Genomic DNA, 19210 nt, shown 5'->3' on the forward strand with positions numbered 1-19210 from the left:
CTACACCTTTGCATATTACTACTCTTTCTAAGTTATTTATCCTTCTGCTTCTTTCTTTCAGATCTATTTCACTCATTATATCTTTTTTTAACCTGTCTATTCTTTTCTTACTAATATTCTTGTCCTTATGAGTTTAAAAAATGTTTTTCATGAGGTCTTGCTTGTGCTTGTTGCAGACTTTCTTTCTTTTTTTGGATTGAATTTTTGGGTTTCTTGGATCTATCATGATTCTTTCAAGTGTCTTCTGTTTGGACATACCTCCATTCTCAGTTTCCGAATTGGGGCTTTGTGCCAGAACTAAGCTATATACAACCCTTTCTATGCTCTTTGTTGCCAGACCAAGGAATTCTTCACTCAATTTCAGGGGATAGCTTTAATGCCCCCTTATGTCAATCAGGGTCGCAGTACTGTGATCTCCATGGCTCTTTGGAACATTTCAGGACAGGGTGCTCCAGACCTCCAACACCCTGGGTATGCCTTGGTCAGAGCCCTTCCAGCTCCACATCGATGCTTAGAATGCTACTGATTTCTGACCTCTCTTGAACTTCCCCCATCTGAGTGGTCTGTTCCTACCCACCCTGGGGAACAGAGCTCAACAGGTATCAGGTGCCTCTGGAGAATTTCTGGTCAGAGTTCTGGTTGACTTCCAGTGAGTTTGTCTCCACTGTCACTAGCCACTGGCTGGTTTCCTAGGCAGGACCCCTTCCTTTTTTGTGACCACAAGCTTTTTCTGGGCAGTCCTGAGCTAAATAAAGGAGCTTACTCTTATTTCTCTTTAGATTTCTTGATTATTTTGTAATTTTGTGCCCTTTTCAGAGCTTTGCTGGAGTGTACATGGGAGAATTAGGCTTCTCTATGAACTGTTCATGGCACCATCTTAATTGCTGCTCTGACCTGCTTTCTATCCTAAATCTTTTAAAAGATGTATTTCTTTTTTGAACCATTCTAGAATTTCTTGCAGTTGGTCCATAAAGTCTGGGGAGTCTAAAAAATACTTTAGTGAAGACCAGGTACTTTTCTTCATTTCGGGACAAAGTCTTGAGGCATTGAGACAGCTTGGTGATACAGTGACTAGAATTCTGGACAACATGAAGCCTGAGTTCAACTTCTGTCTTGGACACTTACCTATGTGACCCTGGCAAGTCACTTAATCTCTATGTGCCTCAGTTTCCTCATCCATAAGATGGAAATGACAGCACCTATGTAGGGTTGTTATAAAGATCAAATCAATGCCTTGCAAATCTTAAAGTTCTAAATAAATGCTAGACAATATTTTTTCCTTTAATTTTTTGCTTGTTTTTCTTGAGTCTGTTTGACTTCATTTTTTAATTACTTTAGGAGCTAAGCCTATACATAGCCTTTCTTACTTGGACTTCTTATCTTATAGCCTTTTTCTCGCATATTCACTAAATAATTTATTTCTACTTTCTTCCTTACTTTTTGCCCTAAGGTTCCCACTCTCCTCTTTCCATTGCTGTGTAGATTCTACAAGCCGATTCCTCAGTTTCCTCAGTTAGAGGGATGTATGGTAGGATCCCTTAAAGGAATCTTTCATCTCTGTCACTGAGAACTCCATCTCTGAAGAAAACCCTCCAAAGAAATGGTTCCTAACTTCATGATTTAGGAAATTCTTTTTGTCTAACTCTAAATTCCTTGTGCTGTAGCTCTTACACCTATTTCCTCTTGTAGTGTAGATGTTTGATGATGGTTTGGGGGCTGGTCCTCTTCTTTCCACTCTCTAAATCTTCAGTGCTCTGAGGCTCCCCCTCACATCTTTTCACTCATCCTTGGGCTTGCCCTTTCATATATAGCAGGAATAAATTTGGGTTGAAATGATTGAATTTCTGAACTTCACTTGAGGTACATTCCTACCTTTTTTGGGAGGAAAAACTAGGGAAGCCTTGGGGACAAAATCATGTCTTAGGGTTCAGAAGAGGGATGAGTCCTCAGAAAAGGGGAAACCCAAGACCAGGTACTGATTGTTCTTTATTTTGTGTGATTCAGTCTATGAATTAGTTCTGACTTTGGAGTCAGATGATCTGAGTTCAATTCCCACCTATATCGTTGACCACATGTGTGACCTTGGGCATATCCTTTAACCTTCTCAACATCAGTTTCCTCATCTGTAAGATAAGGGAGTTGGACCCTGGTCCCTTCTAGCTCTAAATCTGTAATCCTTTTTTTCTCATCTTTCCTGACTCCTACTTCTTCCTCTGTGACTCACATATCTGCTTCCCCTCCCTCTCATTCTCCAGGGGACTAAATAACCGGCGAGTTCAGTGCATTGAGAACATTGAAAGTAAAATAGTGTAAAGGCGCCAAAGAGAGGTGATATGTATGTGGCCAGGCATGGTTTTCCTTTTCTCCTTATTGACTAACTCTGTTCATTTTCCACAGCTTTCAGTAGTTAACAAGGCCTCCGGGACTGAAGGACAGCAACAGGCAAATGGAGAGAAGAAGGAGACTCCATCAGCTCCCTTGGCCCCTCCAACCTATGAGGAAGCTACCTCAGGGGAAGGGCTGAAGGCTGGGGCCTTCCCTCCACCAGCCCCAACTGTGCCCTTCCATCCCAGCTGGGCATACGTGGACCCAAGTGAGTCTCCCCAACTCTGGTAGGTGTGATAGTTGGGGGGACAGTGTTGAGACTGGATGGAAAACCTAGAAAGAAGTGGCGTGGAAGAAGATACTGCATCGTTGTTCAGCTTCAGTCCCCAAATTTCAAGGTGGTAGAAGAAGGAGGCAACATGTTGGAAGGCTGATGAGAAGGACTGGACAGATAGACAGAACTGAATACCACACTAGGAACTGCTGATCAGGGCTCGGCATCCCCATCCAAGATGGACAGTCAGAGAGGGAAAGGGTTGAAATTAGTCAGGGAACGTTTTCTAGACAAGTCTGGGGATGATGAGTCCAAAAGTGTGACAAAGGATGGAAAAGTTTGCTATTTTATATGTTTTTTCCTCTTGTGTGTTTCCCTTATCCAAAATCCTATCCTAACAAAAGGAGAGAGGAAAGAGGGGGCTTGGTTTGTGAGCATTCAAAGGTGGCAGCAGCTAAGGGATGGGATTTTATAGTCACTTTCAAAAGTGAACAATGTGGAAACATGTTTTGTGTGTTTTTTACACACATATAACCCAGCCTGCCAGCTATGGAAGAGAGAAGACAATTTAGATCCTCTAATTTTGGAAAACTGATATGGAATTTTGTTGTTACATGTAATTGGTAATAAAGAAAGAAATAAGGTATGGGATTTGCGCTGGCTGGAGGAGAAAAGCAGAATTGAGAATCATGGGAGTTGATCATTCAGATTAGATGACCAGGGAAGCAGGGCCCCGAGAATGATGTACTCTAAACTACTTGCTCGTGACATCTCTTTGTGTTTTCCTTTTCTTTTGAATTCCCCCTATCCAGCTCTAGCTTGTTTTCAGAAAAATTGGGATAGATAGATTAGTATTTCTCCAGCCCCAATATTCTGTTTTGTTGTTTTTTTCACTAATTACATGTAATAAGAAATTTCCATTTGTTTTCCTCAGTTATATGATTGAACTGATCTCCCTCCCTCCTTTCCCTTCTCCCTCCCAGTACTGACAGGCAGTTTGATCTGTCCATCCCCAATATTTTGACTGATCTCTGCCCTGACTTCTTTTTCCATTTTTGTCACATTCTGCTATGCCCTGTTCTCCCTGCACTTTCTTACCTTATTCTTTCCTGCCCACAACTTCAACTGCAGATTCATGAAATAGAAAGAAGGGGTCTCAGGAAATGTCTAGAGGTTCCCTAAGACTTTCCGCATCCTCATCTCAGTGTTAAGGGGAAATCTCAGACTAGGGCCACTGTGTGGACCAATCCATCAGTCTGTCTGAAAGCTCAGGGATGGGGCTGATGAAAGAACATGGGAAATGAGGAAAAAGCAATCTGTACTCCATGATCTCCATGATCTCACACTCTTCTCCACAGATAGCAGCCCTGGCTATGGAAGTGGTGGATACTCTGGAGATCCTGAGATCTTCACCACCTTTAGCTGGGATGATCCGAACGTGAGAAGAGTATTTGTCAGGAAGGTAAGTAGCTCCCGTTTCCATAGCCCCATCCAAGCCTTTGAGGAAAACTTGGATATTTAGTGTCCTGTGGGTCCTCCTTTCTCCAAGCTGGACCAGCCCCCCCTTTCAGCCTTTCCTTATTGGGTCCCCACTCTTCCACCCCTTGATTTGGTTGCTTTTTTGTTTCCTATGATACGCCCCATCTTCACCCCTTTCCAGCATCTCCCAGAAGAGTAAGGATTTATCCTGACATTGGTTACCTGTTTATAAGGCTGGATAGAAGGTTAGATTTCTATCCATAACCATGAAAATGAGCCCAAGTTTGCCAGGTTCTGAGTAGATCGCTTCCTATGTTCTGAGACCCCTCCCTCTACCTTCTTTACCAACAGGTCTACTCCATCCTAATGATCCAGCTGCTGCTAACTGTGGGAGTTGTGGCTCTCTTCACTTTCTGGTGAGTCTGGCCTTTGGGTTCAGTCTTTCCTTCCCCTTCAAGGAAATCAAAGAAGATTCCTCATGTTTAAAGCTGGTTGGCACCATGAGAGTACATAGACTTGTTGAGCTAATGCACAAGGCAATGGAGAAAGTTGGACCTATAATAATAATAACTAGCATTTACATAGTGCTTTGAGGTTTGCAAAACACTCTGCATATATTATTGCATTTGGTCCTCATAATGGCAACCTTGAAAGGAAGATGCTGTTATTGCCCCCATTTTACAGATATCTTACAGTTAAATTAAATTTTATAGATTTCTTACATTCGAGGCTATAAGAAGTTAATTGACTTGCCCTGGATCACGTAGCTAGTAAATATCAGATTTGAACTCAGATCTTTCTGAAGAAGCCTCCTTAAAGAAATTCGATGATAGCAGTTCAAGAAATCAGGTGAGAGACTTAAAACATGCAGCTGGTTCTGTTTCACTCTGAGAAGGAATGTTATGTGTCTCCTCCTCCTCCAAGTTTAATGCTGGAGAAAAGGACTCGAGTGTTTTGGACCATCAAAGGGGAAGACTTGAGAAAAACATGTGGGCAGGATCGCTTTTGGGTCCAGAATTAACTAAGTGGACCCTCTAGGCCCAGGATTCAGGGTTTCTGACCCATCTCCACACTAAGCATCTCCATCAGTAGCCTTCTTCATACAGGAGAGCCAGGTTTAAGGAATATCTTCCAGGGTTCTCCATAGATGCCTATTTATTCACAGGGGCTTGGGACAGGGAAAAGGAAATGTGCACACATTCATCTCTCCCTCTCTCTCCCTCTCTCCCTCTCTCCCTCTCTCCCTCTCTCTCTCTCCTGCAGTGAACCAGTCAAGATGTATGTCCAGAGCAATCCAGCCTGGTACTGGGCATCCTAGTAAGTATACAAATGGGCCTGCTCTTGGATTGGGCCAGAAAACCATTTCCCAGTGGGTCTAAACATACAGGAACTATATGTTTGTTCCCCCAGGAACTCCCTAACTGCCTCCCCCGAACTAAGACGTATCAGACACAGAGAACCTAGGCTTCTGATGAGGGTTCTCGAGTAACACATGGCCCCTGTCATTCAAGAAGGCCTGGACTCTCTCCTTCTCAGAGAGAACTGGACCAATCAAAGTCCTCAGAGAGGTTCTGATGCCAGAAATTTGAGACCTAGCAGCATTGACAGTGGTAGACTCCTAGAACTTAAAGCTAGAAGGGATCTTAGAACAGTGGCTTCCAAACTTTAAGCAGTATTGTCCATCTTGCTATAATAAAAATGGCCATGCTTCTTTCAGATTTTTCAGTTAAAAATGGAAACTAATTTTTATTCAAATAAAATTAAGAATCCATTGTTTTTATAACACCAAACTTATAAAAGACCTATTAAAAGAGCATACCAAGTATCAATCATGGTGCTAGGTTCATTGTAACAAGATCATAGGCTAAGAGATCAAAAGGATTTTGAGATCATCTCTTGTTTGACTGTTAAACAACCTAGATTAATGTGGGGTTTGTGGAATAGCAGATAAAATGAGGAGAAAGGGTTTCCAAAGAACTGGTATGAGCAACCTCTTTAAAAGTTCAGGGATGGGGGGCAGGCAGTTAGGTGACTCTGTGGATTGAGAGCCAGATCTAGAGATGAGAGGTCCTAGGTTCAAATCTGGCCTCAGACACTGGGCAAGTCACTTCCTAGCCCTTACCATTCTTCTAGCTTAGAGCTAAAACCTAGTTTTGATTCTAAGATGGAAGTCAAGAGGAAGGGAGGAAGGGAGGAAGGGAGGAAGGGAGAATTAGTTCAGGGAACAGGGCTGATGGAGAAGCATGAGAAATAAGGACAAAACCATCTGTACTCCATGATTCCAAAAAGTAAATGGCTGATCCAGGGTCCCAGAGGGTAAGAGTCAAAATTTTAAACCAAGTCCACTGACTCCAGATCTCATATTCCTTCCACTGAACATTGCTGCCTCCCAAGCCCCCAGAATCTTTAAACTCCCATCCCTGAACTCTGTTGTTGCCCTACCCCTAAGTGACTGCCAGTTTGAGAGAGGCTGGGGACCTGGGGACTTCTCCATCATGACAATTCACATTTCTCACGTGCTCAGGGGTTAACACAACTAGACTTTAGTCCTTGGGGATTATCGCATCCAGGTAGGAAAGGGAGAACTATGGGAGACCTGCTTAGAGAAGGAAGCCCTCCTCTTGGGTCCTGGTTGTCAGAAAGAGAGCTGAACAGTAGTAGTAGTTTTGTGAGTGAGCCCTTTTGCTAGCTACCTGCTGCTTAGCTTTCTAAACAAATGAAAGGTGCTCAGGTTCTTTTAACCTTCTAAAGCAACAGTGGGTAAGCTGAGCAGAATGGGTTTGAATCAGCCGGATAATTCTGGCCAGGTCTATGCAGGCAAGATAATTCCAGCTAAAAAATACACATGGATCTGAGTTATTAAGGTAGTGGGTTGAGGTCGGGGTGTTGTCTGAATTGTCAACTGTGCTAGGCACTATGAGTGATAAAGGAGAGATGCCTGACAAGGTCATTGTCCTATAAGAGTTTAAAGTATTTTGGGGGAAACAAATCACATTTGAGAAAGATAATATGAGGAAATATTTGATAGTCAAGTAACATGAAAAGCTATGAGAAAGGGCAGCTAGATAGCTCAATGAATAGAGTATTAGGTCTGGAGACAGGAAGTCCTGGGTTCAAATCTGACCTCAGACACTTCCTAGTTATGTGACTTTGGGCAAGTCACTTAACCTCCATTGCCTAGCCTTTACTGCTCTTCTGTCTTGGAACCGATACTTATATCAATTTGAAAATAGAAGTTAAGGGTTTTAAATTTTTAAAAAAAGGCTATGGGTGAACATAGCTAGGTGGCTTGGTGGTTTGAGAGTCAGGGCTAGAGATGGGAGGTTCTAGGTTCAAATCTGACCTCAGACATTTCCTAACTGTGAGGGCAAGTCACTTAACCCTCATTGTCTAGCCCTTGCTACATTGCTGCTTTGGAACCAATATGCAATATTGATCCTTAGTCGGAAGATCTTTTGATTAAAATAAAAAGTTATGGAAGTCCATGAGAAGGTGGGTTAGGGAAGACTTCCTGTCTGAAGAGTATGTAGGGAAAAAGAGGCTGGGAAGGGTTTTTCAAGCAGAGACTCAAAGACACTAAGATAGGAATTCTCAGTCTATTCAGGCGTCAGTGAATGGGCCCGTCTGAATGGATGAACCAGATCATAGATTTAGAGTGAGAAGAGACTTCAAAGTTTATCCAGTCTAATTGTCCATTCTACATGTGTAGAAACTAAGGCAGTTAGGTAGTACAGTGGATAGAGTCCTGGGCCTGAAGCCAAGAAGTTCAGCTCAGTTGTCTTCAGTCCCATCTGATATTTTGTGATTCCATTTGGGATTTTCTTGGCAAAGATCCTGGAGTGGTTTGCCATTTCCTTCTCCAGCTCATTTTGAAGATGAGGAAACTGAGGCAAACAGGGTTTACCGACTTGCCCTGAGGGTTTACCAGATTGGAACCTAGAAAGATGAGACTTCCAGGACTGTCTTTCTATTCTCTGTGTCACCTAGCTGCCCGAGAAGTGTAGACCTAAATTCAAATCTGGCCTCAGATACTTGGTAGCTATGTGATCCTAGGCAAGTCATTTAATCTCTGCTTGCCTCAGTTTCCATATTGTAAAATGGGGATCATAATAGCACCTACCTCCCAGGGTGGTTGTTAAGATTAAATGAGATAATAGTTAGCATAATGCCTGGCACCTAGTAGGTGTTCAATTAACATCTCTTCCCTTTTCCCACCTAAAAAGCTCAAGGAAGTGACTTGTCCAGGATCACACAGCTAGTAAATGTCAGGAGCAGGACTTGAACTCCAGGTTCTCTGACCACAGAGGAAGCATTCTTTCCATCTCCCATATGGAGTTGGTTGATATAAGAGATTAGCACATTTTGGAGTGAATTATGGAAGGCTTTGAATACCTGACTTAAAAATTTGGACCTCCAGCTTTCAGGGCATAGTGTCATTACCCCCCTTCTTCTTAGGAAAGCTGAGACAAGAATAGAGCCCTTGCAGGTAATTCACTTTGAAAACAGATCGGAAGTTCTGCTCTAAACTGGACTTCTGGGCTAGTCTAGTACATAGAGGCAAACTGCCTAGGAAGCAATGAAATTCAACTGGAAGATGACAAAAACCTGGCAAGCCCAAGAAATCTTAACCTTTTTGTGTCCTGGATGGACCCCTTGGCACATTTGTGAAGCCTACAGAGCCCTTCCCAGAAGAATATTTTTAACCTCATAAAAATGTGTAGGTTGACAAAGGAAACCAATTATAATGAAATAGTTAGTACATTCTTTTCAAAGGACATGGATTCCAGGTTAAGAACAGTTCTCTGGTGAGAAGAGTTAGTTGCCTAGCCCTTACTGCACTTCTGCCTTGTAGAGCAATTCTAAAATAGAAGGCAAAGGTTTTAAATTTAAAAAAAAAAAAGCTATCAGTGAGTGAAGGGAAGTCACTTGGTGAATTGAGAGCCAGACCAAGGGATGGGCAGTCCTGGGTTCAAATGTGACCTCAGACACTTCCTAGCTGTCCCACCTTGGACAAGTCACCTTACTTCCATGGTCTAGCTCTTAACCGCTCTTATGCCTTGGAACCAATCAATACACAGCATTGATTCTAAGTTGGAAAGTAAGGGTTAAAAAAAAGACCAGTCCCCTGCTCTGGAACCATCTGCCCCCAAGAGTTTTAAAGGAATCAGAACTCTGCTCCCACCACTCACCCGAGTGCTAAGCTGAGAGGGAAAGTTCTCCCACCGAACCCCAGATTACAGATGCTCCCCTGGTTCCAGTTGTTTGGCCCTTCTTAAAGGAGCGGAGGTTTGGAAGCCACTTCACCCTAGAGAGATAGTCTGTGTGTGGAGGAGGGAAGGGCGGATGCCCTAAGGGTTGATCCCCTCCCGCATGAGCCTCCAACTTAATGAGGTCTCTCTAGGAGCAGCAGCAGGCTAGTTGGCATGGATGGCTCCCTCGTCGCAGGCGGCATCCCAGCATCAGCGCTGCGCTGCACCAGTCTGGGAAATCGGCGTTAGCCCAAACAACCAGGGCTGTGCTAAGCGCGGCGGTCTCCCTGGCTCTCCCCTGCAGGGAGGCGCAGGGATTTCCGCCTAGGGAGAGCCTCCAGTTGGGGTTCTCTGGTCCAGTTTGGCTGGGGGCGATGCGAAAGGAGACCATGGTAGAGCCCCTCGGAGGGGGTCAGGGACAGTCTGTATCTTTGGGGAACGGCCCTGTGGCTACTGCAGACTGGGAGCGGGGAGAGATGTCTGTGCTAGGAAGGTAACTGCAGCCCCAAGAGATGGTAATCTGGCTTGCTGTTCCTTTCATTAGGGGCAGAGAGGGAAGGACTGAGAAAAGCCTCAGGCTTATGAAGGGTGAAGGCGGAGCCTTATTTGTGTTGGCCTAAACCTAGAGCTGCCACCAAGGGCATCCCCGCTGACTCCGCCAGGTATCCTTCCCTGGCTAGCCGCCCCGGAGCTGCTCACGCAGGCTTCCCAAACCCCAAGCACTACCGTCTGGAGGCCTGGCGGGATGCTCCGAATGCCCAGGACCCTCCACTGGGGCTCGGGTTCCTAGGAGGAGGCGGAACAATCAAGGAACCAGCTGCCTTGGCTGGCTTGCTGGCCTGGCCTCAGAGGAGTCTCATTTTCCTTTCCTGACAGTCTGTAAACAGCCCTGAGGCTCCAGCGCATTCACTGGGGACTCGGTAAAGCTCTAGTCACTCTTCTTCTCGCCTTGCCTTCCTCGTGACTCATCCTCTCCTCCGGTCTCCCCACCGCCTTACTCTGAGCTGGCCTGAGTCTCAGCCTCCAGCTTGCTCTGGAGTTTCTCTCCCCACCTGAGTGAAGCCCCAAAAGCTCTGGAAAGCCAGAGGAGGAGAAACCAGGATGGAAGAGTTAGGCTGGACAAAAAGAGGCAGACACACACACAGCCACACTCTTTGGCTAAGAAGAGGCAACCTTTGGTCCTTTCTTGAAACACCACCCTCCTTTGTCTTTATATTATTGCAGTATCCTGGCCCTTTTGCTATTCCTCAATTTCTTCTACTCTTCCTCCCTCCCTCTCTCCCACCTCCATCCCCTTCTTCCTTCCTTCCTTCCTTCCTTCCTTTCTCTCTCCAGCTCTCTCCCTCCCTCCCTCTCTCCCTCTCTCTTCCCCTCCCTCCTCCTTCTTTCCCTCCCTCCCTCCCTCTGCCTCTCTTACTCCCTTCCTTGCTTCCTCTCTCTCTCTTCCTTTCTCTCTTCTTTCCTTCCCGTCTCTCTCCCTCTCTCCCTTTTCCTTCTTTCCTTCCGTTCTCTCTCCCTCTCTCTCTTCCTGCCTGTCTCTCTTTTTTCCTTCTTGCCTCTTTTTCTCTCTTTTACTTTCTTTCTTCCTTCTCTAAAACAAAAGAGAAAGAAAGAAAAAAGAAAGAAGGAAAGAGAGAGAGAGAGAAAGAAGGAAAGAAGGAAAGAAGGAAAGAAGGAAAGAAAGAAGGAAAACAGAAGGACAAAGGCTAGGCAATTGGAGTTAAGTGATCTGCCCAGGGTCACACTGCTAGGAAGTGTCTGAAACCAAATTTGAAACCAGGGCCTCCCATCTGCAGGCCCCAGAACCCTACTCACTGTACTACCTAGTTGTCCCTCCCCAGTATCTTTCACTGGCTCTTCTTCATTTTAAATGTAGGTATCCCTGAAGTTCTACCCGCAGCCATCTCTTGTTCCAATGCTGTTTCTTTTGGCATACTCCAATCTCACAGCTTCAGATATCACCTGCATGTAGGTAGAAGATTCCCAAAAGCATAAAAGAGGCAGTAGAATATAATGGGCAAAGAACCAGATTTGGATTTAGAGGACCTGAGTTCAAATCCTCAGCTCTACTACTTCCTGTACATGTATATGCATGTCTAATACATATATATACTCATAAAATGCATGTATTTGTATGTGTCTACATGTGCTCTCCTATATATGTATGTCTATATTCTCATGTACATATATTGTACATATCCATATTTACGCATACATGTACATAGTGTACATACATTTGAGAGTATATATGTATCTATGAAAATGTGAGAGTATATATGAAGACTATACAGCATATAATTCTATTCATGTATTTAAATATATATTGGAGAAAGAGTTGAATCCAGTTTTCCTAATTAAACAACAAGCACTGATTAAGGACTTACTTAATGCACCAGGTACTGACTATGCTCGGTGCTGGGGATATGAAGACAAAAAAAGAACAGAATTTTAAAAAAAGAAAGTGTCTTTCCACATAGAACAAATGTTCTTTCAAGGTATATATATGTTAAAAGTAAATACAGGGGCAGCAAAGTGGCTCAGTGAATAGAGCTGTCAGCCTGCAGTCAGTAGGACCTGGGTTCAAATCTGACCTCTGACAGATCCTAGCTGAGTGACCCTGAGGAAGTCATTTGACTGCTATTGCCCAGCCCTTACTGCTCTTCTATTTTGGTACTGATTCTAAGAGGTACCGGGGTTGGGGTGGGGGTAAATGCAATTATAGGCAAGATAAATACTGAAAGAGTTTGGGGAGGGCACAGGTTGCTGGGGAGATCAGGAGGAGAAGTTCCAGGAGCCGAGAAGCAAGCCTGGGATGCATTATGTGCCAGACTTGGTGCCAGGCACTGGGGATGCAGAGAACCTCCTACAATGAAAATCGACGTCCTAAGACCCATGACCCTCCTCTGTGTTTGTGTATGTGTGATTGGAGATGGGAGGTGGAAATCTGCATTTTGATTCAGGGGAGCCAAGGTAGAAGGTAAGATGAGGACTAGGTGCTGGGGACTCTCTATACCCAGTCTAGGCTGGCTTTCTGTCCTCTCATATAATTCTCACACTAGAACTAATCATCACCCAGAAGCTCAGGGCATGGAGAATTTGGATTCTGAGCTTTATTCTGTGCTAGTAATCCCCCATCTCTTTCCTTAAGTCTTGTGGTTTAGTCACCATCTACAGGATCAAAAGCTCCCTCCCCTGCCACTACTCTTGGGGTCAGCCTTCCCTTTCCCCAGTCCTTCTCTGCTTTGCCTATCTATTATGCTCTCTAGAAAATATTAGAGACAATCTTGGTCACCCATTTTTTAAACCCTTCCCTTCCATCTTGGAATCACTACTGTGTTTTGGTTCCAAGGCAGAAGAGTGGTAAGGGCTAGGCAATGGGGGTCAGGTGACTTGCCCAGGGTCATACAGCTAGGAAGTGTCTGAGGTCAAATTTGAACCCAGGACCTCCCATCTCCAGGCCTGGCTCTCCATCCACTGAGCCACCTAGCCCAGTCACTCTTTCTTGAGCAAGATGCTTCTTTCTTTCATGTTCACCAACAGATGGAGACAGGAGGGGAAAAAAGGCATGCTTGACTACCTCCTCATCACTTCTCTCCATTTTTCACCCTCCCTTAGCTACTCTCCTCCTTTGAGGGTCCCTGCACCTCATTTGTACATCTATACCACCCAGTTTCTGCATTCTTGTGGCTACACTCTACTGACTCCTGGGTCATTCTCCCACTGTTCTTGTTTTTAGCATTCACCTCCTCTCTGCCCCATCCCCTGCCTTCAGCATAGGTTTAATGACCCCCAAGACAGCTTGACATGACAGTTAAAAAACTTCTTCAGTTCCTACAATCTTCATTCTATTTCATCCCCACCCAAAGAGGATCATGCCTTGGATCTCACCATTTTGCATAACTTTTTACCTCCATTAACCCTCTCTGATTATAATCCTTCTAGCTTCTCCTCTACTTCCCAAACCAGGGGTTCTTAATCAATATTTTGGTAACTGTAGTGCAATTTCATTGGTTCCCTTTGAAGTCTTATATATTTTATCTTATGCATTTAAAAACATTATTCCTAGGGCAGCTAGATGGCTTAGCCAGACCTGGAGACAGGAGGGGTCTGGGACCAAACTCAGGGCTGGCTTCAGACATTCCCTAGTTGTGTGACCCTGGGCAAGTCACTTCACCCTTATTGCCTAGCCCTTACCATTCTTCTGCCTTGGAGCCAATACACAGTATTGATTCTAAGATGGAAGGTAACAGTTTAAAAAAGGGGGGTGGGCAGCAAACACAACTATGTGCCACTGTGCTGATCTCTGAGGATACAAAGAAAGGGGAAAAAGATAGATCCTGCTCTCCAAATGCTCACAGTCTAACAGGAGAGATGAGCAACTATGTACAAAACAAGCTATGTACAAGACAAACTGAAGATAATCAACGGAGGGAATGTGCCCCAACTAAGGAGAATATCAGAAAAGAATTTCTGTAGAAGGTGGGATTTGGGCTGGGTCTCTGTGGAAGCCAAAGAACCCAGGAATCTAAGATGGAGAGGGAGAGAATTCTAGGCTGGGGAGATGACCAGTGAAAATACCTGGAAGAGGGGCAGCTATATGGCTCAGTGGATTAAGAGCCTGTATTCAAATACGGCATCAGATACTTCCTTAGCTATGTGTCCCTGGGCAAGTCACTTACTCTCAATTGCCTAGCCCTTACTACTCTTCTCTCTTAGAATTGATACTAAGGGGGGGCCTGGGTAGCTCAGTGGATTGAGAACCAGACCTAGAGACGGGAGGTCCTAGGTTCAAATCCGGCCTCAGCCACTTCCTAGCTGTGTGACCCTGGGCAAGTCACTTGACCCCCATTGCCTAGCCCTTACCACTCTTCTGCCTTGGAGCCAATACACAGTATTGACTCCAAGACGGAAAGTAAGTGTTTAAAAAAAAAAAGAATTGATACTAAGAAGATGGAAGGAAGGAAGGAAGGAAGGAAGGAAGGAAGGAAGGAAGGAAGGAAGGAAGGAAGGAAGGAAGAAGAGAAAGGGATGGAGGAAAGAAGGAAGGAAGAAAAGGAAAGACAAGGAAGGAGGAAAGAAAATAATTTGAGGTGCAGTATTCTTGAGGGTTCTACTAGAAAATCCATGTGCCTAACATCAGAAAGACCTGAGTTCATTTATGTGACCCTCAGAAAGTCACTTAACTTCTTTTTGCCTTATTTTTCTCAACTATAAAAATGGAGATAATAATAACACCAACCTTGCAAAGTTGTCATGAAGATCCAATGAGGTATTCGCAAAAGGTGTTTAATACCCTGCCTGGACATAATGGGCACTTATCCCTTTCTATTCCCCCTTTTCTTCTATCACAACCTTGGAGTGTCATCCTTGACTCTTCAATAACTCTATTCTATCCAGCCATTTGCCCAATCTTATTGATCCCACCTCCTCAGCATCCTTTATCTAGTTCTGGCTCTTGCTGACCCTGGATTATGATAACCATTGGTCCCCTTGCTTTCAGTCTTTCTCCTCTCCCTATCACTGCCAAAATAATCTCCCAAAGCACAGGAACAAATATATCGCTCCTTCTGTAGCTCCCTAGAATCCATCAAGTAAAATACAAACTCCTCAGTCGGCAAGTAAAACCTTCCACGATCTCCTTTCAACCCTCCTTCTCCACCTTATTTCCCATTACAGGTATTCTTCCACATTTCAGAGGTTAGGAGTGCGGCCCTCCTGCAGTCTGGAAAATCTGTGTAAAATTTTTTGTCCCTCCCTTTTGTACCGAGAAGAAGTGTTAAGTGTTTCTTTTGCTTTTATGCGGTGCTTTTTACTTTTTTTGTAAAATCTGGGTTCAGGATTTGGTCACAGGCTTTATGGGGGTCAATGTTAACACGTCTAGCCTTTGGGTGTCATCTGCTGGCTTTCGTGTTCTCTTTTCTGAAAACCTTAACTTTTTATTTATTTTACCTTTTAAAAAGAAGTTGTGTGTATTTATGGTATTAAAATAGAAAATCTGTTGGTGTTATTTGATACTATCCATATATTTTATGCCTTTCTGAGTTTCTAAATGCTTTGTCATCTGAGACTTCCATAAAACTCCCTCAAAATTCCCATTGAACTTCTCATGCCAATATGAAGTATATAGCAAAACAATGATGGAGAAAGTCAGGATGTAGAAGGGATCCTTGTAATTCCCATCAGGCACCTGAAGTCAAACTCACTGCTGTCTGGTCCCTGAGCTCAGTATTCTACCTCCTGTCTCAGTGCCCTGGAGACTGTTGTCTCCCATCCTTGGAAACCACTCCCCCCTCATCTCCACCCCCCGGATCCTTCTTAAGGTGACTCAGGTGCCACCTCCTTGGAGAAGCCTTCCCAGAAGATGCTGTCCCTGCCCCCTCCCCTAATCATTAGCACTTTCTCCATCCTTAAACTGTCTTGTATCTCCTTATCTTACGTCACCTTACTTAGACCTCTTTCCCCTTCCACTACCCTCCCTCACCCAAAGAAGGGCAGGTCTTTTTGTTTTTGTATCCCCAACACCTAAGCAAATGCCTGGCACTATCAGCACTAATAAATGCTGGTTAAACTGAATAACATTGAAGTTTTGGGTGGCCCCATGGCTCAGCAGAAAGAACCCTGGGCTCTGTAGGAGTAAAAATGAATAACAGGGAGGATGGGAAATGGGATCCTCCTCTCCTAGGTTGGGGTTTGGGGCAGGGAGTTTAAAGCTTACCAGTAGCAGCAACAGCAAGCAGCAGTAAGAGCAGGAGTTAGCAGGAACAGCCTCTGTGAGGGAGACCCTGCTACCCGGCTCTCCTGGTGGGCAGGTGTAGGCAATGAGCCTGAGAAAGCTTTGAAGGTTTCCCAGAGGGATAGGAGAAGGGAGAGGGAAACCCACGGCAGGAAAAGAAATCTGGCTCCTCTAATTCTGAAATCCCTTCGTGGTTGCCAAGAATTGTAGGAGTAAAAATGAATAAATATCCTAGTATTTAAAAAATATCAGATTTTTAAATAATGTCACAAGAGAAGAAAAAAGAAAAAGGGTTCTTTCAGTCAAGTGAGCAGAGCAAAGAGAGCCAGAGACTCATACCTGCAGCACTTTCTTTTTTTTTTTAAACCCTTACCTTCCATCTTGGAGTCAATACTGTGTATTGGCTCCAAGGCAGAAGAGTGGTAAGGGCTAGGCAATGGGGGTCAAGTGACTTGCCCAGGGTCACACAGCTGGGAAGTGGCTGAAGCCAGATTTGAACCTAGGACCTCCCGTCTCTAGGCCTAGCTCTCAATCCACTGAGCTACCCAGCTGCCCCCCCCTTTTTTTCCCCCCCACAGGATGGATCTCAGTTAAATTTATCTCCCAAGCCTGCATATGTAAAATGAGGATGTAACTTAAAAGGATGCTGGGAATGTAGCTCAAGTGTGGCAAATTTTCCACCTGCACAGTTCCATTTTCTACTTATAAGATGTTGTTGGGGACAACTAGATGGCTCAGTGGATTGAGAGCCAGGCCTAGAGACAGGAGATCTTGGGTTCAAAAATGGCTTCAGATACTTCCTTGTATGTCCCTGGGCAAGTCACTTAATACCTGTTGCCTGTCCTGTTATGACTCTTCTGGCTTGGAACCATACACAGAAAGCAAAGGTTAAAAAAAAAACTGTCTCTTCTCAGATATAGTACTGTCCTTGGAATCAGGAAGCCTCGTCTTCATGAGTTCAAATCCAACCTCAGATACTTTAATAACTCTGTGATCCTGCACATGTCACTTAACCCTGTGTGCCTCAGTTTCCTCATCTATAAAATGAGCTGGAGAAGAAAATGGAGAACCACTCCAGAACGGGGTCATGAAAAATCAGACACAACCAAACGATGATGTCCCTTCCCCAAGTGTCAACCACCCACCAACTAATGATAAAGGGATGGAAGCAGTCTCTAAGGTTCCTTCTGCCTTTAAACGCTACCGTATTATGGTCTCCCTAGAGTCAGGAATCAGGTCTGGGGCTCTCTCCCCTCACACAGTTCTTAATTTCACCAAGGCTGTCCTTCATGGGGAGCGTGGATGGGGAAGGAAAGGCAACACTTCTTCAGTCTAGCTAATGCTTTGTGTCTTCTCCTGCCTTCAGTGCTGTATTCTTCATGACTTATCTAATCCTGGCCTGCTGCTCTGGACCAAGGTATGAAAATTTAGGGGACTTCTGAATCTAGAAAAAGGGGGATGGGGTAGACATTGGGGTGTAGAACCCTGGGAATCCATGTACCATGCATTCCTTCAAAGATCCACTTATTCTGTATCTCCATCAAGATCTGCTTTTGCAGATGGACTTGGGAATGGAAGGAAGTCTTCAGGAAATGGTATGGTTATTAAGGAAGGAGCAGGGATCTAGCCCTCTGGTAGAATCAATCAGTCAGTCAACCGTCATTTATAAAACTGGGCTAGTGAGGATACCATGACAAAACAATAGTTCTTGTCCTCACAAAGCTTACCTTCTATAGGGAAAGATATCACATACATACAAATGTGTGGCATACACAAAATAAAAGGTTGGGGGCAGCTAGATGGCTCAGTGGATAGAGAGACAGGCCTAGAGATGGGAGTTCCTGGGTTCAAATCTGATCTCAGACACTTCCTAGTTGTGTGACCCTGGGTAAGTCACTTAACCTCCATTGTCTAGCCCATACTGTTCTTCTGTTTTAGAACCGATACACAGTGCTGATTTTAGGATGGAAGATAAGGGTTCTTTAAAATAAATAATAAATAAAAGGTAATTTAGAGGAAGGTGCTAGCACCTGGGGGACTAGGCAATTTTCTTTATGCGGTGGCACTTGAGTTTTGAAGGGATTTTAAGAGGCAGAAGTGAGAAAGGAGCTCATTCTAGGCTTGGGATACAGCCATGGAGATGCAAAATGGAATTTTATGTCCAAAGAATAAGAAAGGAAGTTTGCTTGGCCCACCAAGTGAGTGAAGGGCAGTATTACACAATCTGGCTGGAGAGGGAGGTCGTGGCCAGGTTGGGAAGGGCTTATGATGCCAGAGGAGTTTATAATTGATCCTGGAGGCAACAGGAGGCAACTAGCGTTTGCAGGCTAGGAGGTGAAGACCACCCCGGTAGTTGGTTATGTAGAGTATGGATTGGAGAAAGAAGAGACTTAAGACAGAAAACAAATTAAAGGGTTCTTGCAATAGCTTGTGAGAGTGAGAAGAACCTGAACTCGGGATGGTGACAATGTGAGTGGGAAGAAGGGAAAAGATACCAGGCGTTATCGAGGTGAAAACGAAAAGATTTGGGGACCAAATAGCTATGTGGAGTGAGGAAGGAGAGGGAAAGTCAAAGACAGTGCCAAAGCGGGGAACCCGGAGATCTGAAAGAATGCTGGCTCCCTTGCAGACACAGGAAAGTTAGGGAAAGGAGTGAGCTTGAAGGGGAAAGGGTTTGCCATGTTGAATTTGAGATGCCTACTGGACATTGATTGGAAATATCCAATAAGCAGTTGGAGGGCAGAGTAGACTAGGTAGGGGGGAGAAAGAAAGAGGGAGAGAGGAAAAGAGGGGGAGATAAAGGGAGAGAGGCAGGGAGAGGGAGGGAGGGAAGAAGAGAGATTGAGATTGACAGATTCAATAGTCGTCTCCATAGGGATGGATGATAATTGAATTCACAGGAACTGATGCGATCACGAGGTGAGAATAGAGATAGGGAAGGGAAGACCACGATACAGCTATGGGGTATACACATAATTCAAGGATGAGATAGGGATGATGCTTCAGCAGACTGAGAGGAGAGGTCAGACAGGTAGGAAAAAACCAGTGGAGGACTGATTCACAAAAGCCCAGAGAAAGGAGAGGGTGGTCACTACCCTCCAGTTGCCGAGAGGTCTACGAGGATGAAATCTGAGACGAGATTTGGCAACA

At 44.5% G+C, this 19210-nt stretch overlaps 1 protein-coding gene across 1 annotated transcript in view; it reads left to right on the forward strand.

Moving 5' to 3' along the window:
- The window catches only part of FAIM2 (Fas apoptotic inhibitory molecule 2), a 61750-nt gene that overhangs the window by 13484 nt on the left and 29056 nt on the right, over positions 1–19210 (forward strand). Inside the window, exons 2-6 of the mRNA XM_007502908.3 lie at positions 2398–2593; positions 3958–4061; positions 4430–4494; positions 5342–5395; positions 17427–17477. Of these exons, the coding sequence (XP_007502970.1) occupies positions 2398–2593; positions 3958–4061; positions 4430–4494; positions 5342–5395; positions 17427–17477 (470 nt within the window). The remainder of the gene's footprint in view (positions 1–2397; positions 2594–3957; positions 4062–4429; positions 4495–5341; positions 5396–17426; positions 17478–19210) is intronic.

The sequence above is a fragment of the Monodelphis domestica genome, chromosome 5, assembly GCF_027887165.1.
Source record: "Monodelphis domestica isolate mMonDom1 chromosome 5, mMonDom1.pri, whole genome shotgun sequence".
NCBI classification, from domain to species: domain Eukaryota; kingdom Metazoa; phylum Chordata; class Mammalia; order Didelphimorphia; family Didelphidae; genus Monodelphis; species Monodelphis domestica.